General features: G+C 43.7%; 2 protein-coding genes across 2 annotated transcripts in view; one reads left to right on the top strand and one right to left on the bottom strand.

The window, feature by feature from the left end:
* Nucleotides 1-1,345: 1,345 nt before the first annotated feature.
* BRI3BP (BRI3 binding protein) lies at nucleotides 1,346-10,512 on the bottom strand. Its single transcript, XM_030582869.1, has 3 exons — nucleotides 10,277-10,512; nucleotides 8,310-8,412; nucleotides 1,346-6,083 (listed from the first exon to the last, which is right to left on the bottom strand). The coding sequence occupies exons 1-3, from the start codon at nucleotides 10,481-10,483 to the stop codon at nucleotides 5,665-5,667; spliced, it is 729 nt and encodes a 242-aa protein (XP_030438729.1). The 5' UTR covers nucleotides 10,484-10,512; the 3' UTR covers nucleotides 1,346-5,664.
* Nucleotides 10,513-17,750: 7,238 nt separating this feature from the next.
* AACS (acetoacetyl-CoA synthetase) overlaps nucleotides 17,751-24,592 on the top strand; it is a 65,501-nt gene continuing 58,659 nt past the window's right edge. The window contains exons 1-3 of the mRNA XM_030582679.1: nucleotides 17,751-17,945; nucleotides 21,724-21,827; nucleotides 24,208-24,328. Of these exons, the coding sequence (XP_030438539.1) occupies nucleotides 17,828-17,945; nucleotides 21,724-21,827; nucleotides 24,208-24,328 (343 nt within the window). The 5' untranslated portion in view covers nucleotides 17,751-17,827. The remainder of the gene's footprint in view (nucleotides 17,946-21,723; nucleotides 21,828-24,207; nucleotides 24,329-24,592) is intronic.

Raw genomic sequence — 24,592 nt, forward strand, 5'->3', positions numbered from 1 at the left:
ATAAAACACCCCACCAGTTTGGGGTCTCTGCCCTGACGTAGACACTGGCACTCACAGTCGTGAGCCAGGCAGCGCGATGGGGGGGCTTTAATAAAACCATCAAATATTGAGATCAAGAGAATTAGTAACACTGCGCTGCTCCTCAGGAAGACCCATTGGCGGGGTGCTACAGCTTTCCCTATCCCCCAGACTGGGACAAGTTTCTCCAAGGACACAACTGCAGAAAGCCTCCCCAACCCCTGCTCTATCACCTACCCCCCTCTTTTGGTCTCCCCTCCAAGGACCAAACTCACAGGATCCTGCTTAGCTTCCCTCGCGCCCGGGGAATTTCACCCCTCCTCTAACGTCAGAGAAGAAGGCGGGGCTGGATCGGTCAGGCGGGATAAGGCCTTTTGAAATTCCCGCCTGCAGCTGGCCGTTGACCACGCCTGTTCGCCGCCACGCGCTGTAGGCGCTGTAGGCGGTCCTAGCTTGGGATGCGGGGGCCGCACTCGGGCTGTGATAGGCCTCGGTGCCCGTGGATAAGCCGCCCCCTTCGCCCGCCAGAGCTAGACCGTGGGGGTGGGGGCAGCAACTGTTGGCTCGTGGGGGTAACCCTCCAGCAGGGAGTCCGCCCGCCCGCCGGCGCTGGGCAGATGTCACCCATGATAAGCTGCCTACCCCAGCCAACCACCGCAGCTGTTGTCTCCTCAGGCGGGGTGGGGGGAATCTGTTAGCAAGCCTGCCCAGTTCCCAGAAACCCAATAGGTACAAGATCTCCAATGAGTGTGGGATATCAACCAGAGACCTGTCAGCTCCTATACAGGGCTGTGTGGTGAGCTGCCTGGGCTGTCTACATGCAGCTCAGACACCCCCATGCAGGCTAACAGACACAAACAAAGTGCACCTGAAGGACAGGGCACCATTTGTACTGTTGCACTGACAAGTCAGCAGGCACCTGATGACAAGGAATAGTGCTAGAAAGCAACAGGGTTTGGGAGGAAGCGTTAATGCTGTAAAATCTGTGGAGTCAATGATCCACCCTCTTTAGTCTTTTGTGATTTTTCCACAGACTATGTGGGCAATGGTCACAGATCACTACCAACAGAACTATGTGCAACCATCAAGGGACAGAGGCTTGCAACAACTTGTATAGCACAGGTAAGAATAAAGAAGCATCTGCTTCTCCTAAAGGGCTTTAAACTGCAGGGTTATCACAAATGATGTATGATGCAAATTTTCTTTAATTTAGACAGTCAGGTGCCCTCATACCTCTTTCTCAAATAGTACAAGAGTGGAGTTCCAGACAATTACTTTTCCTCCAAACAGATGCTTTGCAACAGAACAGTCTTAAGAGCAGTACAGGTCTCAGTGCAAAGTTTCAGTAAACATTTATTTTGTTTAAGCTTAGTCGCAATACCATATTCGTGAAATTGGTCTACAAATATTTAACTACATAATACATTGATCTGGTGGTCAGAGAAGTAATAAATAAAGCTATGTATAGCTCTGTAAAAATAAGTTTGATATTCAAAACTACTTAAAATATCAGCAAAATCTAATATTTCCCTAAGGGTCATATGTCAAAAGTATACATACACAATTTTCTTCAGAACAAATAATTTTACATAACAATTTACACAAATTTAAACATGATCTAAACTTTAAATCTCATGTACAAAACAGGTTGTGAAATTAAATGACTGACATCAGTGCTAAAAACTAGTACTACAATAACAAATATAATTCCTGGTTAAAAAGAAGAAAGATCAATTTTTAATGTGCTAATTGTAGTCACAGTTCAATGGAATTATCCAAAAATTTAAAATACATGCAGATACAATAAAATCTTTATTCTCAAAAAACAGACAAGTAGAACTTACAGTCGATAACATCATTAGCTGCCAAAACAGATTAGTATGTGAGGCAAATCGCATTAAAAAACTTTACACCATCAAAAAGCTAAGATTGGTACTGAGTCTATTTTCCACATTAACTATGCAACAAGTCTTTGAAAGCAAATCACAATTTGAAGAACACACTTTTAAGTACAGAACTGAGCTACACCACATTTTGTACATTGTACTCTGACATTCAATACCACTTTTGAAAACATTACAATCTGAATACAAAACAGTTAACTATAAGTGAGGTGTGTACTTTAAGATAAATTGCTACAAATGTAATGCTTTGCAGAATGTTGATGTATTGAAATACATACAGTAGTTTCAAATATTATACCCTAAAGTATGAAATATAAATACTTAAGATCTTAATGGAATTTCTGTTTAAGCTAGTCAGCTTGAGATCCATCAGAAACTATCATGTCAATCCATAAAGTAAGGTGACATTCTTTTAAGTAGCTGCTGAAGACAGGACAATAAAAAGGAGCAGTTTAATATTACTAGCCTCTAGAACTGACGACAGGATGTGTTAAATTATGCTAAAGAATGCAAAGATACTACTGCCCATCTCAGAATGAGCAATTTAGTGATTAGAGCAAAGTACTGGGAGTCATGAGATCTGGTTTTATTCCTATCTCTGCCACTGACTTGCTGTGTGGTTGTGGGCAAGTCACTCAAACTCCGTGCCTCAGTTTACTCATCTGTAAAATGGTATCATTACATATCTTTGTAAAGTGCCCTGAGGCACTCATAAAAGGCAGTATAACACAGTCACTGCCTATGCAATGAATTATGAAGAATGCAGTAGAAGAGCCTAGTAGGTGAACAGTATAATTTTGTATGGAAAAATATTTGTAAAATATATTTACAAACGTCACTTGAACTGAAATATACCACCAGATTAGCCTTCCAAAAACATTTTAACTACTGTGCACGTTAAATTCAGAGCATTTTCAAGTACAATCATTTAATTTTTGTTTGTGCTCTTTCAAAATAACTACTTTTGAAGTTAGCAGACAATACACTGAGATAACTGAATATTGGGAAACAATACTGATTAAAATAGCCAATTTTAAATAAACTGCCTAAGCATATTTGTCTTGTCTATTTAGAACATTTTAAATTTTCTACTGTGTTTAAAATGAAAGGTTTCACTCTGCATGGGATGTAAGTAAATACAAAAATATATTTTCCTGCATACAGCAGGGTGGGCAAGTTTGGGAGAAGAGTGTTGACACAAAAGGGCTGGTTTTACTGAAAACTAAAAAAGTGATATAAAAAAAGACATGGGAATAATATTTTTATTTTTTATCTTCAATGCTAAATATGGATTACCTAAAATATAAAACATTTTATGTAAAATATAAATCATATTCGTAGAAAAACAGGCATGAATGTACAGACTTCAAGTGACAGTTACACATCCCTGTACTTCTTTATTTAGGACACAGTTATTCAAAACTGACGCATGTCACCTTCTCCCCCAGTTGTCCCATTGAAGACAGTGCAACTATATGTTCTAGCAAGGTTTGTTGGGAGACTTCAGTCCTTAGGCCCAAAATTCACAAAGCACTTTGCTAAATTTGGGCTTTAATACCTAATTTAAGAGTCCACTTTGTACCCAGATCCTACAAGCACTACTGAGTGTACTGGTTTTTACTGTGAATAGTCCCTTTGATATCAATAGCACTACACAGATTAGAGTTCACAGGGTTGAGCCTGTAGGATCCTAACCTAGTTTTTAAAGTATAAGAATGAAGAAAAAAGTTGACATACAGCATTATTAATCTGGAAGCCTGCACAAAATCACACAATTATTTACTGTTTTATGGGGAAGGGTTGGGTTGTTTTGGGGGGCTTTTTTTGGTTAAATCGGATACTTCGCAATTTTCAGCAAAAACTTCATAAGGATTCATGGGTTTTGCATTTGCATATGTGGCCACTCAGATGGCATGAAGGATTAAAATGGCTCACACTACATACTGTCAATTGCACATTATACCAACTAAGTTTAAGTGATCACTGACAAGGTCAAAAAACCCTACATTTTAAAATGCCCATAAATATGGATTTAAAAATAAATCATAGTAATACCTGTTCAATATGACAGACCAAAAGAGAGATTAGGCAAGTAACATGCACTTTTTAAATAGTCTTGTATACTTCGGCATTAAAAATTAAAAGGAAATTTACAATGAAAATTCAATGAAATGTTAAAATCCTGGTTAAACCCCAAGGCAGCAAGTTGAAGACAGAATGCCAAATTCTGCTTAGGTGGTTATATGCAATTCCTCTGCAGAAGATGGGGACATGTGAAATAGCAGGTTTTGGCTCAGTACCAGATTTTATTTTAACACAGCTTTTTAAAAATATTAGAAACAGGTTCTTCATAATGATAGTGCATTTTACCTATTTGGGTATTTGTACTGTGCTCATTGCTATGGTATAAATGCTCTCTCACCACAGATCCCCGTAAAACCCTTGAAAGCACTGCATTACAAAAGTTAAATGATTTCTCAGACTTTCTTCCCTGAGGTTACCTTTGTCTCAACACACTTCAAGAAATCTTACAAAGTCAGTGTCATAATGATAGTCTGATAATGATACAAATACATACACCCACCAAAATAAAGTTGCTTCAAAGCTCTCCAACATCACTTTGAAATAATCCCCTATTTTATACACACTCCATAATGTGATTGACCTCCCCAAAGATCCACTGGGGACATGGACTTCAAGCAAAAAGCACCCGTAAGACTTAAAATTTTAGAAAAAAATCCAGATCTTCCTCAAGATAGATTTATTGCTGCTTATTGGTCCTGAGAAAGCTTTAAGCAACAATACATTTGGAAGTATTTTATCTGCTGCATTTTTTGTTCTGAGGAAGCATGTGGGTCCTGAGATTAAAAAAAAAAATAAAAATCCTATTTCTTCCTATGCACGCCTATGTGGAAAATGCTTTACTGTGAAGATCAAATATAAACTACTTTGCCACTGAAAATTTGCCAGCACACTACATTTCTTATCCTCATAGCAATTTTTATTTTATTAAACTGCACTTTAAAAAACAACCCCCCCCCCAAAAAAAAACCACTGATGGCAAAGTCCATAATATGAACAACTAAGAAAGAAAAACACATACCTGTAGAGTGTTATGGGTTCTTCATTTTGGAGTGGCTTTAAAGGGCTTCTGATTTATGAAATAACTCCCTTCTTGCCATTAAAAGCTATGGTATGATATTTTTTGGCCTGAATGTGAGAACATTTTTCATACTATATGGAAAGGCAACTTCAGATAATGAAATAAGACAACAGTAAATTAGAATGCTCACAACTTTGTAAAAAAAATTAAAACGTGGACCCACAATCACTACTTCTCAAGAAAAACATTTGGTAGCTTGAGTAAGATTTTTTTTAATGTCAAATTTGCATAATGCTCAGCTCAGCTTCAATATTTTAAATAGACTACTCAATCTGCTTTTATAAAAACTCTACAAAAAGATGTTTTTAAATGCTTGTAAAAGTAAGCGTTTTCACTGATAAAATTCTAGTCATGGATAAAATTCTCTGAATATACAGCTAACATCTCATATCTTATTTTACAAGTGTAATGTTTCTGAGTGTATAGTCTAGATAAATTACTCTTATTCTTAACACATGATCTAAAGTTTTAACATTGCACAGTTTTATCATGTGATATTTTGTTGCTTAGTAACTTTCAATGAGATAGTGCTTAGTAACCTTCTAGTGAGCTGGTGTCAAGTGATCTATAGGTTTTATTTCATTGGTCATTGGCTCTGTCCATGTTTTCCATTATTCTAGTAAGACGTATGTTCAGAAGTCTAATTTGACTGTCAATATGGTCAATCTTCTCCTCAAGGCTGCTGCTGCTGTTTCTCCTCCAATAAAATCCAACGGGCCCAGTCATGAAGTAGACTGCTACAACAAAGCACAGAGGCAAGACTGCATGCTCTGGTTCTCCTTCATACTTCTGGAGGATGTATACACATGAGAGGGCAAACAGAGCAACTCTTACAATCCAGAAGAAGCGACCAAACAGCATATGTAAGAGACAGAAGAAGAATCCAAGGAAGACAGACAAAAACCAATAAGCAAGTAAAACAGCACCAATCAGCAGAAGAACACGGGCAGGGTTGTTGGCAACTGCTGCAGGGCTGAAATAATGAGTCAGGTTGGAAGCTGAAAAATAAAAACAAATTTATGAGAAATTAAAAGATAGTTTAATTACCTCAGGCAAAGATAACTGTAAACTGTGAGCATAACTAGTGAAAGGCCATATATCTGCAGAAGTTTCAAGGCTGCGGTTTCTAAAAAAGGGGGTGGGGGGGAAATGACCAAATTACTGGATAATTATAAATATATATGTACCCCCGTGTGTCCCTTTCATACAGCAGCAATCACTACATTATTTCTATGGTTGTGACTGAGTGAATTCACTTCAGTTAAAGAGAGGGCCACACTAATCCAGGGCATAAGTTTAGAATTAAGATCAAGGGTAAATATGGCCCTCATGTAGTAACAATGTTTAGATATTATTTGTTAAGCTGCATTCAGCATCACACAACAGAATAATACATGCACCTTTAGGATCACGACTATTTCTACTCTTTGTTTCTTTTCATTCTCCTTCCGCCCCCATCTTCCTTTGCTTCCCTGCCCTTTCCCTGTGTGTCATTTCTTTTCCCCCTCTACAGTTCTTTCCCTACAGCAACTCTCAGTTTACCCTTTGGACTTCTTCCTCATCCCATTCCATCTGATAAAATGATCAGCAATAAAATAATGACAACATGTAAAGAGATTAATGACAGGAACTCCATATGCATGCAAGACTGCTTAAAATTATTCAGCTTCATTTACTCTAGATCCCATAACCATTAGGAAAATAATTTAGTTGGAAAAACATTATTTTAATTTTTAAAGTGTCTATTTTTTGCTCTATGGATTACAAGCACAGTCATCATAATCAGAGAGCCACATATCCGAAATTTTTCCTTCAAAATTCACACAACACTGGAGCAAGGTGCTATTTCCTAGGCAAGGTTTATAACCACAAACGAGTATGTCACTGTATTAGCGCACATGGGCAAGCCACAGCAGTATGCCGTGGTTTTGGAAAAGCTAGTCATTCGGTCAAACCAAAAAAAGATATTAGAAGTGGAGAGAACATGCTACTACTAACTACCGCAAAGCACATCATAGAAAAGTGCTCCATTAACTTCAACATGGTTTCCATCAAGTGACAAACTTAGTAGATAAAAATCCTCTTAATATGTCCCTGTTCCAGCCCCAATGTCTGATTTACAGCATCCCCAGGACCATGGGTCTTCTTTTCTCTCTTACAGAGAGGAAAGAAGTCACATTTACAGAGTGCTCTATATAACCAGACTAAGCATTAAGAATGTTACAAATATCATAGATGAGAGTAAGAAAAGGGAGAAATGGAGAGGAGGGAAAACAAGAAAAAAAACTTAGGTACAGGCAAGGAAACATACAAAATGAAGGACGGAAAAAAAAAGTGAAAATACTGGGAAAAAATATGCAGACCTTTTTCATTCTTTTCTAAGGAAAACTTTCCAATAACTGTCCTCACTCCAGAGAAATATTTTCAAGGCATCCTCATCATGCTAACACAGTAAAGTGATTAAGCTACAGAAACCCTTTAAAAGTTTTATTTCCCAGACCCCTGCCCAGAGAATTTAACAGTGTTGAATCCTAATTACAGAACAGATATAGCAGCAGTACAAAGCTTTTCTCATATTGCTTTAGCAATACACTTCACCCACTTCTGGAGCATTGAGAGGAGAGTTGGGATAGATGGAACTTGAGGGATTAAATTGTAAGGAAAAGAGAAACAAACTAGAGATGGGAAATAGGTCCTACCAACACATTAGAAAGGGTAGCTACCTAAGCCAGCCTTCATAGTTGCATACTCTCGTTGCTCTAGAATCTGTCCTCTCCATTCTCTTTAGTGGATGACACCCAGTTACAAGTCTCAAAACACCCAATGAAGAACAAAGATTAACCACTAACCTGTCCAGATTTAGAAAGATATGCAAGACATCTCTTTGCCCAGATTTTCAACTCCGTGAATTATCAGATTTTGGATTTTAGCTCACTGGTCAGATCTCTTTCCATTCTCTAATTCAATGCTACAGAATGTAGAGTAGCAGGATTGTTTTACTTCTTTTGTTTGGAAGTATTAATGACAAAAAGTAAACCCTGAAAGTGCTCCCAGAAACTGTGCTGATGAATGATTTAGAAATGCATGTAATAAACAGGTATCAAAGATAATACAAATGCAAAGGTAATACATACCTTATTAACATTCTCCATCCTTCCCATACCTGTAAAAACATCCATAAGGATTACATGCATAATTTTGGGTTTAACAGACATCACACTTACCATCAATTCCAAGAACATCCAGCACATCAGTCCATATTCTCCAGAAGGTGTCTACTAATACATCCACACCATAAACAAATCTTTCCGTCAGCCTAGAGAAAAACTGTAAAATAAAATGATACTGTAAAGAATGGCTATTGGAAATCAACCTGGAGGGGTTTATGCAGTTTATTCAATTTTCAGTACATCTGAAATTATATATACATCACTGATTGATCGATCAAGGTACATACAATATATATTTCCCTTTACCATAGTATCCGAGTGCCTCCAAGTATTTAAAAATAAATGTAGCAAATCTTTCTTCCCTTCCAGATCACAGGAAAAACTGAATTAACATAGTTTTTGTTTGCTTGTTCATGTGTGTGTTATTTGCAACATGTTCATAACTGGTACATGAAAACTAAAAACTCTTTCAATGCAATCCTCAGATATTTACTGAAAACCTGACAGGTCCATAAACAATGTGTTGGAGATATACACAAAACTTTAATGACAGTGCAAATTATACTCATTCAATTCAGTACATTAACATACCTTCATGTTACTATGATACAGAGGGAGTTAAGACTGGGAATTTGTGAAGTTAGAAGACTGAATGAGAAAATGAGTACACCTGAAGGCTGATTTGGTTTCTTTTGGGAACAGCCTAATCTAAATTTAGTTTGAAGATTACAATTCTTGTTAGTCTTATTTCAGTTCTTGTGTGTATCCCTGAAGAATTTGACCTGAATCACTGAGAAGGGTCAGACAACACTGTTGAAAAAACACCTGCATCCTCTCAATGCTACTGCCTTCACTGCTGTAGAAGCTACTCCAAAGGTTTTCAGGTCCAAATTTTGCCAATGTAGTCGCAGCCTTCTGAAGACTGTCACTATAAACTTCCTGAACAAACAGCTATCAAGATTATAGATGAAAAAGATGGATATTTGGCTCAGCCTGCTTCCTCTAATCTAGCACCTGCATCTTCCATGCTGCTCCCTAACATACTGCCAGCTATCCTGCCAGAGCCTTCTCCTGGCCTCCTAGTGACATTCAGCTCAGCCTTCCCCTCTCTCCATTTCAATAATCTTATCTGAATACATTTTTTTCTTTCCTTGCTCGGGTGTCTTGATTCTTTCCCTCTGATACTTTACTGTACTGAATACAATTATGTAATTATATTTAAAAAAAAACTGTGACAAAACAGAAATATATGCTCTGTATAAATTGTTTATTATTGCTTCTAGTTTACTCTCCCAGCACTAGTTCAATAATTCATCCACGCTTCTATTTGTAATAACAACAAAGGGGGGCTAAGGATTTCTCATTCAGTGTTCGCTTGGGATGGTAAGGCGTTCTCAAACCCTGTTTTTCTTTGCTTTAGACCACTAGAGGTCAGAGAGCCCAGGGTCCACAATATGAAAGTCATTGCCCACCGCTTCTAAACCGCACGGACCTGCGCTAGTATCTGGTGGATTAGAGACGCAGAGCAGCGTTGCGTTGCTCACAGTGCTCCCCCATCCAGCCCCATGGTCTCTGGGAAGGCTCTTTTCTGCTGGTTAATCCTTACAGTGGGGTCTCCTTTAAGTTTCGGGGAGCAGAATGTCTGCGCGGAAGGGGGCTGGTTATTAGCTCATAAACCACATGAAAACGTGCACGCACCAAGCCCCCGCTTTCAGCCTCGCCACACGCAACCGAGAGACGCTTCGGGGTGAGGAGGCAAGGCAGGCAGGTGGCCTCCGTGGTGCTGTCAGCGATTCCTGCTCCCAGGCAGCCTTAGTCCCGCAAGGCCGGCGCGGGGCGCCCAGGGGCTTGCGGGGCTTGCTGGGGGCCTGCGGGGAGCGCCGGAAGCCGGGAACCGGGTGGCCGGGCCGGGCCGGGCCGGGCGGCTGCGGGATGGCGGGAGGGATCGGCCGAAGGGCCGCGCGTTCTCCTCTCCCCGCTAGCAGGGGCTCCCCTGGGAGGGCCGGGGGGGGGTGTCTCACCTTCTGCAGGGCCCGCACGTTCTCCTCGCCGAACAGGCTGCTCACCCCCTGGTAGATGCCGCTGGCCGCCCGGCGGAGGCTGTTCTGCTTGTCGGCGCCGCGGCTCCGGGCCGCCCAGGCTCCAGGTCCCACCACCTCGCCCAGCAGCAGCAGGAGAAGCAGCGCCAGGCCGGGCACGAGCCGCCCCCTGCCTGCCGCCGCCGCCATGTAGCTCAGCCCGGCCGAGAGCCCCTAGCGCCGCACGCTGCCGCCTGACCGCGAGGCGCCTGTGGCCGCCGTTCCCAGCATCCTCCCGCCAGGCGGGCAGCGCCGGAGTCAGGCGGCGGCTGCAGCGCCCCCTGCGGGAGGGACGGAGGGCCTGTCCCTCGGGTCCGCCCGCCCGGGAGCCTCTGGCGGGCCCGGCTCGGGCAGCCCTCATCCTCGCCGGGGACACACACTGCACACTCCTGACAGCACAGTACACACACTGCATACTCGTGACAGCACAATACTCACAGTTCACACCCTTCACAGCGCAACACACACACTGCACACCCCTCCCCTCACAGTGCAACACACACACTGCACACCCCTCACAACGCAACACACACTGCACACCCCTCCCTTCACAATACACACACACACTGCACACCCCTCACCTCACAATATACACACACCACACACTGCTCCCAGCACAACATGCACACGGCACATCCTCACCTCACAATAAATATTTTGCACACACTCACAGACCAACACACACACTGTACATTCTTCTCTTCGCAATATACACACACCACACACCCCTCACATTTAGGATCACCAGATAGCAAGTGTGAAAAATCAGGACACTTTCCCCCCCGGGATGTGTGTGTTATAGTTGCGTATATATGACAAAGTCCCTAATATCGGAAAGTCTGGTCACCCTACTTACAGTGCATCACACGCACACCCCTCACAAAGCACCACACCCACCTCTTATTTCACAACACACACACCTTGCATATCCCTCACAGTACAACACACACACTGCACACCCCTCACCTCATAATTAGGGCCCTACTAAATTCACAGTCCATTTTGGTCAATTTCACTGTCATAGGATTTAAAAAATCGTAAAAAATCATGATTTCAGCTATTTAAATCAGAAATTTCCCGATGTTATAATTATAGGGGTCCTGACCCAAAAAGAAGTTGTGGGGAGTTGCAAGGTTATTGTAGAGGGGGTTGCAGTATTGCTACCCTTACTTCTGTGCTGCCTTCAGAGTGGGCAGCTAGAGTGGTGGCTGTTGTCTCAAACTGTCTACATCCTCTGTTACGACATTTATTGAGATAAGTGGGCTTCTGAGTGGCTGCAAATGTAAGACTATTAGAAGTAGTATTGCATCCCCTGTTAACGAACAGTGCGCTGAATTAGAATAGGGGGTAGCCCTGGACATAAGGCACTCTGTTATTTTATATGAAAGTAAATAGATAGGCTTATGTGTACGCAACTTTGCTGAAAGTACCAAATACATGAATGAACTTGGTTTAGAGGTTGGGTGGCATGTTCAAAAGCAACCAAGTGACTTTAGGTGCATGAGTCCAATTGGCTTTCACTTTAACATGCCTAAATCAACAGTTCTCAAACTTCATTGCACCATGATCCCCTTCTGACAGCAAAAATTACTACATGACTCTATTGGTGAGGGGAACCAGTCTTGGCGACCCCATTAAAATGGGCTCATGACTCACTTTGAGGTCCCGACTCACAGTTTGAAAACCACTGTCCTAAATTATCCAATTCCTTTTGACAATTCCTCTCAGAAGCAGTAAATAATTAAAAAAATGCACAAGGTAGCATTGGAGCTGGTTGCAGTGTTGTGGGGAAGAATGGAAAGTGAAGATATTACCTGGACTCTTATCACAGCTTGACTACTAAGAAGCAATATTGTCAATCCCAAAAGTTCAAAAATCATGAGTCAGACCCATGGGTGGCGGGTGAACACCCCCTTTGGGGACGCTAGCCTGCCAGCCCTGGCCCTTTCACCCGAGACCCCACCCCCCACAGCCGGAGGAGCCCTAGGTTGCCTGCCTCCCCCAGCACCGGGCCGGCTCTATCGCCTCCCCAGACTGCTGGCCCGACCCCTCAGGCTATCTGTGGCTGCTGGCAGGCCCAAGCTCCAGGCCACTGACTGGAGCTGAACTCCAGCCTGCTTTAGGGTAGATGGGGAGCGAGGGCGAGGCCTTGGGGTGGAACATGGGTGGGGCCACAGCCTGGGTCAGGGGAGGTTTAGCCTCCCCTGGCCTTTGATACCCACCACCCATGGTCAGACTCCCAAAAATCATAAGATTGGCCAAAAAAGGGGTTGATTATCCTCTTTCCAGGCCTACAGGAGGTGAGGTGTGGAGGCATAGGCATGTGTGTTTTGTACCAGTCTGACCCTGGCTGCCCTGATGCCTGGCTCTCTCTGAGGTGTGTTTGTGTTCTGAAGAGGATAGGTGTGTGTTGTGTTGTGAGGCGTGAGGTGACAGGGGTGTATTGTGCTGTGAGGAATGGTGCCAACAAGAATGTTGTGCTGTGAAGGGTGTACAGTGCGTGTGTTGTGCTGTGAGAGGTAGGTGTGCAGTGTTTGTATTATAAATAGGGCCTTACCAAATTCACGGCCATGAAAAACACATAATGGACCATGAAATCTGGTCTCCTCCACCCTGCAGTGAAATCTGGTCTTTTGTGTGCTTTTACCTTATACTATACAGATTTCATGGGAGGAGACCAGCATTTCTCAAATGAGGGTCTTGACCCAAAAGGGAGTTGCAAGAGGGTCACAAGGTTATTTTAGGGGGGTCATGGTATCGTCACCCTTACTTCTGCCCTGCCTCCAGAGCTAGGAGTGCAGTGGCTGTTGGCTGGGCAACCAGCTCTGAAGGCAGCGCCCTGCCAGCAGCAGTGCAGAAGTAAGGGTGGCAGTACTGCAACCCCCCCTGCAATAACCTTGCAATCTCCAACAACTTCTTTGTGCAATCTTAATTTGGTCCCCTCTGTGTATGTGTATTATGATGCAATCTAATTACATGATCACAAACTATTTTTTTTCATAGGAGTCAGGATCATTATAATTGGGGTTGGGATCTTTAGATCCACAGCAGAGTCCCTTGTCACTTGAACTAAAAGTAACTGGTAGTTGTAGAAGGCTGTTATCTTTGTTTGGACCTGCCACGAAAGGTGGTGAAGACATACACTTTGCCAGTGGGTTTCACAGCTATTTTCTAGATAGCAAAGGAATGTTGAGACTTGGGAATTACAGTCAATTTCCAGCAACGTTTCCAGCAAAATGGTGATAGTATAAAGAAAGCTCCCATAGCCACAAGCTACTCTGAGCAGGTTCTCAGGATTAGGGGCTATGCTACCATGATTGCTACCACTGGTGAAGCTCTCCTAGGGTGTAGGAATACAGCAGCCTCTCAGGTCCTCATAGCAGAGGAGCTGTGGCTTCCCCATGCCATTATACAGGCTGGGTAAGGATGGAGATGAAGGCTTCTTACACCTCCTCCAAACATGTTACCTGTGTGAGGGCCCCATGTCAACCTCATCCTTATAGTGATTGCACCTTTGGCAGGGACCAGTGCTAGACATCATATGAACTACACGGTGTTCAGTGATCACACAGTGTTTAAGTTGCTTGCAAAAGTTCTGCTTTGTTCTGAGTCCAACTCCAACTCTGTGTGCATAATAACAATACTTTCACAGCACCCAGTCCAGACTCTCTTCTGGGAAGCTCAGTCTTTAAAGGCACAGCCCCAAATAGTACAAACTTTGACAGTGGAGTGGAAAGTGGTTAAGGTTGTCTCTCTGGGCCACATTTCATTAGACCCTAAATATCAAGAGGTGAAAGGTAGCTACAGATAATTACTAGTGTTTTAGAACTATCAAACTCCTCACTTGTACAGGTATCAAGTATCAGAGGAGTAGCCGTGTTAGTCTGGATCTGTAAAAGCAGCAAAGAATCCTGTGGCACCTTATAGACTAACAGACGTTTTGGAGCATGAGCTTTCGTGGGTGAATACCCACTTCTTCAGATGCATGTGGTGGAAATTTCCAGGGGCAGGTATATATATGCTAGCAAGCAAGCTAGAGATAACGAGGTCAGTTCAATCAGGGAGGATGAGGCCCTGTTCTAGCAGTTGAGGTGTGAAAACCAAGAGAGGAGAAACTGGTTCTGTAGTTGGCAAGCCATTCACAGTCTTTAGTCTATAAGGTGCCACAGGATTCTTTGCTGCTTGTACAGATATGAATATTATTTGTATCTATTATAATCAAGATCTGAAATTACAGCTAGTACTTTCATGTATGTAATAGATTCCAGGACTGAAGTGGACTCTGAGTGTACGTTTTTATATGTTGTCCACAAGAAGAACTAGATTTGCTTCAATTATTGTGTCGAAAGTTTCCTCAACTGGAGAAGGGTCTCCCTCACTCCTGCAGAACAAGCAAGGTCCATCCCTTTGTCCCTGCCTGGTCTGGAGCAGAACAAAGGACATTTGGTGTCTTTTTGGTGACTAAAGCTTTATTTTGGGAGTTCTCCACCTTCAGAACAAGTTCTCAGAACCACTTGCACTGAACCTGTTAGCGTCTCCTTATGGAGTTTGTCTATTTTAGAACAATCCTCATAAGGGTGCTTAAGAGTTTAGACTTCCAATCATTCCATAAAATGTCTACGTTGTGGTGTATCCTGCCACCTTGTATCAACCAGACAACCTCTTGAGTTCTCAAAATGAAATTTAATCTTTGGATACTTGCACAGGTTTATTCACATATTTGTATTCAAGTGAGTGTGTGGAGTGTCCTTAATCCAAACCTGGAGCGAGGTGTGTGTGTGTGTGAGAAGTATCTTGTTTTGAGATGATTTTGTTATACAAAAGTAGCATTTGAAAGGTATTTGGGTGAAAATGGTGAATTACAATGAATACTGTTCACACTATTTTTCTCTGGTCTTTAAAGCTGCTGAAATGTGGGTATATTCTAATGTAAAAAAAAAATTCTAAAGTAGCCATACAACCGTATCCAAGGTATGCTTGTTCAGTTTTCCTTCAAGTTCTTATAATTTCCCAAAACCTCCTTTGGAATCCTGGAAAATTGAGGATGAAACTGAGAAAAGGAGAGAAAGAAATGAAAACAAGGTAAGAAAGGAAGAGGATCAGTAGGGGGAGATGAGAGCAGAGATATAAGCTGTGTGGAGTTACTGTTGTAAATGCTGAATATACGTCAAGATTTTCTGTGGGTTAGAGCATAATATATGATAACATTCCCAAAGCGCCCCATCCTCTTTGATCCTCCTGTGTAAACTGGGCCACTTTCAATTAAAAATCTCAGCTTAGTAAAGCAAACCACAATGTTCCTCCTAAGTCATTTTGTACTGGCATTTTTCAGGTATGGTCTGTTTTTGGGTGGAGGAATGCAGTTGCTACTGCTTTTTTATTAACTTAAATGGAGTATAGATTTAATTATCAGCTGATATGTCTAGACTAGAGCCTAAGCTAGGCATTCTCTTTAGGTCTCTGTCTTGCTCAACTCAAAATAGATAAGGTTGCCATCTGCACGACTGCCAAGCTAAAAGCTTTCCTCTGATTGGGCACACCTCCATCCCTTTCTTCAGCTCATTGGTTCACACCGTATTAGGTTTTTTGAAAGCTATTAGGCAATAGTCTGTCCTTGTGTCAGTTTCTCCATTGGCTGGCTAGCCTCGCATGAGGTGGGTTCTTGGGCTGATATGGGACCAGCCAATCACCGTGCGATCTGATTGTGGTGCGCTGCCGTAGGGAATCAGTCCGCCTTGCACAACCGGCGCGCTGTTCAGAACACAGGGGACAGGTGCTATTTAAAGAAACAGTCAGCAGTTTTCAAAGGGAAGCACAGTTTTTCATATAGTTCCGCTCTACATATAAACCATGATTGTGGATTTTTTTTCTTGCCAGTTGAATAATAGAAACTAAAGAGATGGTTGATCATTTTGCAAGGCTGATAAACCAGGATGATTTGAATGAGATTTTTTTAAAAAGATGGTGAATGAAATGTAAAATGCTCAACTACACCACACACAATGCAAGAAGGCCTCACCTTAAGAGAAAGGTTCTTTTAAAACTGACTGAAAATTAATGCAAAGTGAGAGGGATTTGGCAGCTCTCCTCAGAAGCATACCTATTTGCCAGACATTTATATCAGTTTACTTATATAACAAGCAGGACATCTTAGAGATAGGAAGTAGCATAAATTAAAAAATCTATAGGTTTACAAAATAATTACAACCTAATCTAGAAATTGGAGAGAAAAATAGTGTGGCCTGCTGGAAAAAAGTAAAATTCTCATTAAAGGAGAGAATAAAATTATGATGTCCTTAGAATACTGCTAAAATTATTTGCTTTGTTGCTTAACTACTCCTGTACCAACCGCAGCAAAGAGGGAACTTATCTATGGACTTCCATTTGCATCTTCCCTCCCAGTGTTGATGCAGATAGTTAAGTGTTTTTTGCTCTGGTGTTTGATTTTATTTAGGAGGTATTGGGGTTTCATACACTTATTTTTCTTTCTAGATTAAAGAAAATTAAACCAGTTAGTCAGTGCCAGCTGACTCAGGCTCCTGAGAGTGGGGTTAAGGGGCTGCTTAATTTTGGTGTAGGCATAGGGGCTCAGGCTGCAGCCTGAGCTATGGGACCCTCCCATTTTGCAGGGTCCTAGAGCCTCGGTTCTACCTGGAGCCTGAACATCTACACTGCAATCAAATAGCCCCAAACCTCATGAGTCAGCTGGAACAGGCTAGCGTGGTAGCCTGGGTTTTTAATTGCAGTGTAGACATACCATAGTGTCACAACTAATACAAGATCAAACATTGTTTAGCGCAGTGATTTTCAACCTTTTTTCATTTGCAGACCCCAAAAATATTTTGAATAGAGGCACAGACCCCTTTGGAAATCTTAGACCCCCAGGGATCCCCGGGCCACTGGTTGAAAACCACTGGTTTAGCACAAGTAGTTCACACATATTTCAAGGGACCATTCATGGTGAGTGCCCCAGGAACACCCTTCCAGTCTGGGGGCGAGAAGTGGGAAAGGAGGAAGGCCAAGTTGCTTGTCCTTCTGTTACAGTGCCAGCTTGGAGCAGAGGCTTGGGGTGGCATTCCCCACTGTGACTACATCACCACCAGGGATGGCAATAGTAGATGCCTGTTCTCCATTCATCACTGATCGCTTTTCTCCATTAACTGTTCTTAAATCCCCCCTCCCCTTTCCTTCCTGAGCATTAACGGTGCTGGGGACTGTGCTGCATTTATCCCGGGCTTCTGATTGCTTGGCATGGAGGTGTGCGGCAGAGGGGCAGGTTACCCAGCACGTCAGAGGGTGGGACCCCTGGCTCGCTGTCATCTCCAGCCCCCGCGGGGGAGGCGCACTCTTTTTCCTACCTGCCCGGCGGAAGGTTACAGCGAGGGGCGCGCTGTCTGTGAGGCAGCCAGGCCGGCGAGGCGGGGCTGTGCAGTGCTGGCGGAGCCGCCAGGAGAGTCGGCCGGGCGGGTGCTGCGGGGCTGTCTCGCCGCTGCCATGTCCCGGGAGCCGGAGATCCTGGAGTCCCGGGTGATGTGGGAGCCGGACTCCAAGCGCAACACCCAAATGGACCGGTTCCGGGCCGCGCTGGCCGGCACCTGCGGGCTCCGCCTGGGTGAGCGGGGCGGAGGGGGGCCCCGGGGGAAGCTCTGCTTGAGCCACCGCCGGGGGGGGGGCAACCTGCCGGGGTGCAGCCCCGTCAGCGGGGGGGGGGGGGCAGTGGCTGGGCTGGGCTGGGGAAACCTGCCTGGGTACAGCCACAGCCATCAGCGGAGGGGGGGGCAGTGTCTGGCTTAGGAGGGTTGGGGCCAGTGTCAGCCCACAATCAGTCAGGGATAAAGCCCCATCAGCACGGGGGGGCAGTGGCTGGGCTTAGGGCCGTGGGGGGGCAACCTGCTAGGGATACAGCCCCATCAGCACGGGGGGGCAGTGGCTGGGCTTAGGGCCGTGGGGGGGGCAACCTGCTAGGGATACAGCCCCATCAGCACGGGGGGGCAGTGGCTGGGCTTAGGGTGTGTGGGGGGGTAACCTGCTAGGGATACAGCCCATCAACACGGGGGGGCAGTGGCTGGGCTTAGGGTGTGTGTGGGGGTAACCTGCTAGGGATACAGCCCCATCAGCACGGGGGGGCAGTGGCTGGGCTTAGGGTGTGTGGGGAGGTAACCTGCTAGGGATACAGCCCCATCAGCACGGGGGGGCAGCGGCTGTGTAGGGCCGTGGGGGGGCAACTTGCTAGGGACACAGCCCTGTCAGCAAGGAGCAGGGTAGTTGCTGGGCCCAGGGCTGTGGGGGCAGAGCTCGACTGGAGCAACTTGCTAGGGATACAGCCCCATCAGCAAGGGGGGGCTAGTGGCTGGGCTTAGGGGTGTGTGTGTGGGAGGCAGAGCTGGGGCAACCTGCTAGGGATATAGCCCCATCAGCAAGGGGGGGCAGTTGCTGGATTTAGGGGTGTAGGGGGGCAGGCTTGGCTGGAGCAACCTGCCAGGGATACAGCCCCATCAACAAGGGTGGGGCTAGTGGCTGGGCTTAGGGGTGTGTGTGTGTGGGAGGCAGAGCTGGGGCAACCTGCTAGCGATATAACCCCATCAGCAAGGGGGGCAGTCGCTGGATTTAGGGGTGTGAGGGGGGCAGAGCTGGGCTGGAGCAACCTGCCAGGGATACAGCCCCATCAGCAAGGGGGGGTTGCTATTGGCTTGGGCAAAGGTGGCATCCAGAGGACTTTAAAGGGCTGTAGGAGGTGGCAGGAACCAGGAGGTGGCAGTGAAGTGAGCATCGCTGGGGAGGTTTCAAGTTGCAGCTTGGGGAGTGATGGGATGGGAAGGTGTTTGGAATCTATGCTGGACTGACTGTTTGCCTTGGACAGACCATGTTATCCTGCTTTAAGGGGCAGATCACTGTCTTTGTACCTAGGAATAAAGAACCTGATTCTAATCCTACCCCCCCCCCCCATTTTTGATGTGTGACTGCACTGACATAAGTGGAGTTACTCCTGACTTGCACCCTGTGAGTGATGTGGGAACTAGGCCCTGTGTCTTTGGGTTATTGCATAACTAAGACAGACAGGGCCCCTTTAAGAAATATCAAATATATTATTGGCAAATAGTGGGGCGTGGGAGTTACTTTCTGGGAATGAGTTGCTTACAATTCCTAAAGCATATTTTGAAACCTTTGAAGCATCCTGTACCACCTTAGGTCTAGAGGGTAGCCCAGGTTATGAACAGTCTCTGGTGCCCTGCCAGTGCCTAATACATGAAGAGGTTTCAGAATGCTGCATCTAGCTCTATTAGGAACTAAGATAATAAGAATAAAAATGGGTGGGTTTCCTGTTAGTGGCTACTGTGCACTTATGACTTCCAAGGACATGAATATCGGGTATAGGTTTTGTTTTGCAAAGGCCTCTCTCAAGAGGCAAATTCTGCTGTCTTGGTTTAAAATTGATCTGTTTGGGGATCCCAGGCCTGTGAGTCTGTTAGAGAATTGCATTACACAATGCTGAATGCACATGGTATTACACAGTAGCATGTTGCTGCTAAACTAACTACATCCTAAAGGCTCAAGTGAGGACAAACAGTACAAATAAGACAGGACAAACAAAATCGGGAAGGCCATCTCTGAGTATGAGATTCATGGAGAGCATGTGGATCTGTAATGTCTGGAAGGAGGAGACAAAGGGAGTTTGTCGTATATTAATAGGAAGGTTATCCCATTTGTATAGATTGATGTGGGAACAAATAGGGTAGTGATGCGAAGCTTAGGTGGAATGCAAAGGGCAGAATGGTATGTAGGAGGTTGAGATTAGGGCATATGTAGGCAAGACTAGGGTAAAATACATAGGCAGGGGTGGAATTATGGTGTGCTTTGTGGGTGGGGGAGGGGAGAAGAAGAGGTTTGAATAAGATATGGTGGAAGAGTGGGTGCTGATGTAGATTTTTTTTGAGTAGTGGGAAGACCTACTGGGAACATCTGGGTAGAGGTTGTGTTGGCAATGGCTGCATATCTTTGATCAACTGGAGGAATGAGTGATGAGAATGGGGCAGGCCAGAGAGGTATAGGTTGCAGTGATTTAAGATGTTCCGAATGCTGGAATGGAAAAGAACTGACTCATTTTTATATAGAGATCTTAAAAAATTGGTGGCAGGATTTGAATGGCCTGGGTATGAGGAAAGAGTAGAAGAGACAAGTCAAGGATGATCTTCACATACATCCATCAGTCAATCTCTGGTGTTTCTAAGGTGCCTGTTATCATGCAGTCTAAGCCCTCAATCAGAAAAATTGACATTGCCTTCCCAGGTGAAGGCATCAAAACAGGAAATAAATGGTTGTATCACTTCCTGATCTGTCAGCCATTGACAGTGTGATGGTAACTGCTTATACCTGGCATCTTGCAAAGAGGAGGCTCATGATGTTTATATTTAGAATTATTATTCTGTATATCTCAGTGCTTTACAAAGGTGGGCAATATTTTTCATGTACAGATGGTGAAACAGACATCCTGAGGTTGAGGTCTAGGTTTCCAAGTCATTAGTAAATGGGGGTGCCTCAAATGTTGGGTGCCCAGCTTGAAACAATTGGGACCTGACTTTCAGGGGTGCTGAGCATTCAACTCCATTTGAAGCCATTGAGGACTGAATGCTCCCTGATGGTGACCGTTGTGGTAGGGAATGGGAATAGCTTATTAGCAAGCAGAACATTTTGTTCTTTGTGAGGGCCTATTGATGTATGGTTCTCAGATGGCTTGACAAAGAAGGGGGCTAAGAATCTATTCTGAACAAACAAATACACATTTTTCAGTACATTAGTTAATGGCTTCTAAAGCACTCAGGTGAGCTGAAACCATCTGTTACTAATGCTATATCAGCGCATGTCCGTTGGTACAGATGCATTGCTGTAGTGCGTCTAGAGCAGATGTTCTAAACTGATGGGAGAGAGCTCTCCCATCAACTTAATGACTCTAGCCCCTGTGAGTGGCAGTAGCTATGTTGGTGGGAGAAGCTCTCCTACTGACACAAACATCAGTGTGGACAGCATTAGGTAGGTATAACATGCATCGTTCAGAGGGATGCTTATTCACCACTTGAGTGACATAACATGCCGAAGTAAGTTGTAGTGTAGACATGGTCTAAGTTGTCTGTGTGGATCAATCACTTCTGCTTAGTCATATTGGTGGTACTGGTGATACCCTTAGCAGGGAAATGGCTGTTTATCTTTTGGATGCCTCAGATTGTCCCTCGTTAGACTTCTTAATGTGGATCCATGATCAGTCTTCCCCTTCCATTTATTCCACTTCATCCACTGACTTTCTAAGCTGGTTGATGTCCTCAGAAGTGTTGTTTAAAAATACTCTTGTTTTTTGTAATTGTAGCTAAGTACACTAATATACATTTTACTTTTAGCCAACTACAATGAATTGTACCAATGGTCTGTCGAGTCCTACCCTGATTTCTGGGCAGAATTTTGGAAGTTCAGTGAGATTGTGTTCTCTCGTCTATATGATGAGGTAAGTCGGTGCTTACTTAATTTTGGTGGGATTTAACTTGGATTTAATAAAGACTGTGACAGTTGTAAAATTGGAGTAGGTAAAGGGATGAGGAAAGGAGGTGGAAAATCAATTTTATTAAGATACTTTTACTTCCTAATAGACTGTTACTTAAGGATCACTTCCTAAACTAATTGTCATCTAAAGTAACAGGAAAATAACGTAGTGACATTAGAGGGACAAAGTCATAGGAGACTTAATCCAACTTGAAGCAGCTCTTTGGTTAGCCCACTTATTGTCAGCAGAATACAAGCACGTGGTCAGCCAGCTGTTTAAAACCAGGTGTCTGTCCTAGTAAATGGAGCATGGAACTACTCCTAGTGCCAGGCGGCTAGATACTAAGGTGAAGGCTGTGTTAGTTTACTGAGCTGTCAGAAGGCTGTACTTGGTGCAGTGTTCAGCATGTAAAGCATCCAGGGACAAATACTGCCTGTGGGCCAGATTGTGCCATTAAAGCACTGGCCCACATTGAGGGTAGTCTGGACTCTCTCTGCTTCAGGAGAGGAACTGTGCCTCTGGAAGCACAGTTGATCCCTATCTCATTCTTAATTTACACAGTACAATCTATTAAGTGAAACACTTGATTGTTACTGCAAATTAGTCTGTTGTCTAAATGCTGGAATAGTCACTTGCTGTTAGTTACAAGCACGAAAACTGGGGGCATAGCTGAGGCCTCTTTCAAACCCATGCCCCCTAAATACATAGTCGGACAATACAGTGCTTCCTTGTGAGCTTTGCTGTTCTAAAAAGACTTGGATGGCAAGTTCAGAGTTGCCTCTGGTCACAGACACATGCTGAGCACTTAAAATCATAAAAGCTCGAAGCGCTGTAGCTGAAATCTTACCAAGCTTTTGTAGAAGGAAGCTTTGTACTTGACCGGAAGAGTTTTCTCATTAGAGTAACTCCACTATCCATGTGATAGGACCTGAGGGCATAAACTGAAGCTTTTTTTTAAAAAAGAGAACATTGTATGGTCATAAGAGAACATTTTAATTTGGAAAAATAACTAATATGTACCCTACATGGCAGCTTAAAGCAAAACACTGGAACCATTCAGGAAGCTTGGAGTAAAACTAAGCAGTTTTTTTTCTTGTCCAAATGTTAGAGCTGCTGCTGAAGTGTGACTTATTGTAATATAACTTGGGGAAGAATTGAGATGGGAGCCTGAAACCTTCTTGGAACTGATTAGTTCAAGATGTGGCAGGGGATAAATGTTTCTGTTGCACTTTTTATTTTATTTTATTTTTTGGGTAACTCCTTTCTGTTGTGGTTTTCCAACCTGTTGGGGGTCTCGGATCCCTGGATGGATGGATCTTTGCTGTGGCATTGCTTAAGGAATAGATAACTTCTCTTGCAGACCTATGTGCAAGTCATAGACAGTGCAAAAGTTTACTTAGGTGTATAAGGTCCTATTAGGAGCGGAGACAAGGAGAGAGCACTACCTTTGCAAACTCATCTTAACAGCCCCCCACTCTTATGTGTGTGAGGCAATTAAGGCCTGGTCCACATATTAAATTGCATCAGTTTAACTAAATTATTTAAACATAGCACAACTTAAAATACTCCACAGCTTCTTTTTTTTTTTTTTAGGCAAGTCTTAAATTGAACATCTTTATTTGCATTTATCCCTAAAAAATGTAGTTAATACCTACCTTTTATCAAGCACTCTGAAATCTCTGGATAATATCTAGCACTTCCTCTGGATTTCATAATTGGAGCTAAGAGTGTTAGACATCGCATCACTCCAGCCTCTTGCTGCCCTGGCACTCAAGCTCTGCCTGCTTGCAAGTAGGACAGCACTCTGTCACTTGGGCACCAGGGTAGACTGTTCCAGTGAAGGAAATGCTACACTCAAGTTATGAGATTAGTGTTTAATTTTTATTGAGCTCAGTGAGGGAGGGGAAACCAGGGCAAACAATGTAAATACAAGTTTGCCTTGCTATGTGTGTCCATATTTTTTTTAATTAATTGCAAGATGAGAGCAAAAAGCACACTTTCTGGAAAGACTTTACTTGTGTACTGTTCAAGAAGTCACACAAACTAGTCATAGTGACTATGGGGTTTAGTTCACGGTATGTTCTATCTTGAACTCAGGACTGGCCGACAGGAAGGTCTGAGTTCTGATCTTGGCTTGGACACTGATTCCACCTGTGGCAATGGGCAGGTCGCTAAACTTTCTGTGGCCAGTGTTGGGGCAGACAAGCTAGGTCCCACTCTTTAAATGGAATAATGGTACTTGGTTGTTAAAATGACTTCTCTAGCTAATGTCTGTAAAGTCCTCTGAAGATGAAGAGCTGCAGGTTTTTCTATTTTCCAAGGATGTCTGATACTGTTCCTGCAGGTAGTTGACCCATCTAAGGGAATTGCAGATGTTCCAGAGTGGTTTAAAGGCAGTCGGCTCAACTATGCAGAAAACCTTCTGAAGCATAAGGAAAATGATAAAATCGCTCTCTATGCGGCAAGTAAGTATTTAGTTATGACTTCCAGTAGTCTTGTGTTCTTCACTTGTGAGATAGTAAGTTTGCCCAACTAAAATGGGCAGTGCTTTTTTCACGTGCCCCATTACCTCCTGATAAACCTTGCGATAAAGTAGGTTTTGGATGAAGCAGGAGCTGGACAGAAAATCAGCCAGTTGAGAAGCATCTGTCCCGGTCCCCTATCTCGGAGGACAGTGAGAAGATGGTTTGTGGTGGCAAGCAGCCAATTCTGGAAAATTCCCTATGGAC

Source organism: Gopherus evgoodei, chromosome 13 (genome assembly GCF_007399415.2).
Source record: "Gopherus evgoodei ecotype Sinaloan lineage chromosome 13, rGopEvg1_v1.p, whole genome shotgun sequence".
NCBI lineage: Eukaryota > Metazoa > Chordata > Testudines > Testudinidae > Gopherus > Gopherus evgoodei.

Excerpts from the sequence above, each read along its gene's own strand:
- BRI3BP (XM_030582869.1), bottom strand. The coding sequence starts at position 10,483 with ATGGCGGCGGCGGCAGGCAGGGGGCGGCTCGTGCCCGGCCTGGCGCTG. Across the intron at positions 8,413-10,276 it reads ACGTGCGGGCCCTGCAGAAG|TTTTTCTCTAGGCTGACGGA; the intron begins GTGAGACACCCC and ends TTTATTTTACAG. Across the intron at positions 6,084-8,309 it reads GGATGTTCTTGGAATTGATG|CTTCCAACCTGACTCATTAT; the intron begins GTAAGTGTGATG and ends TTTATTTTTCAG.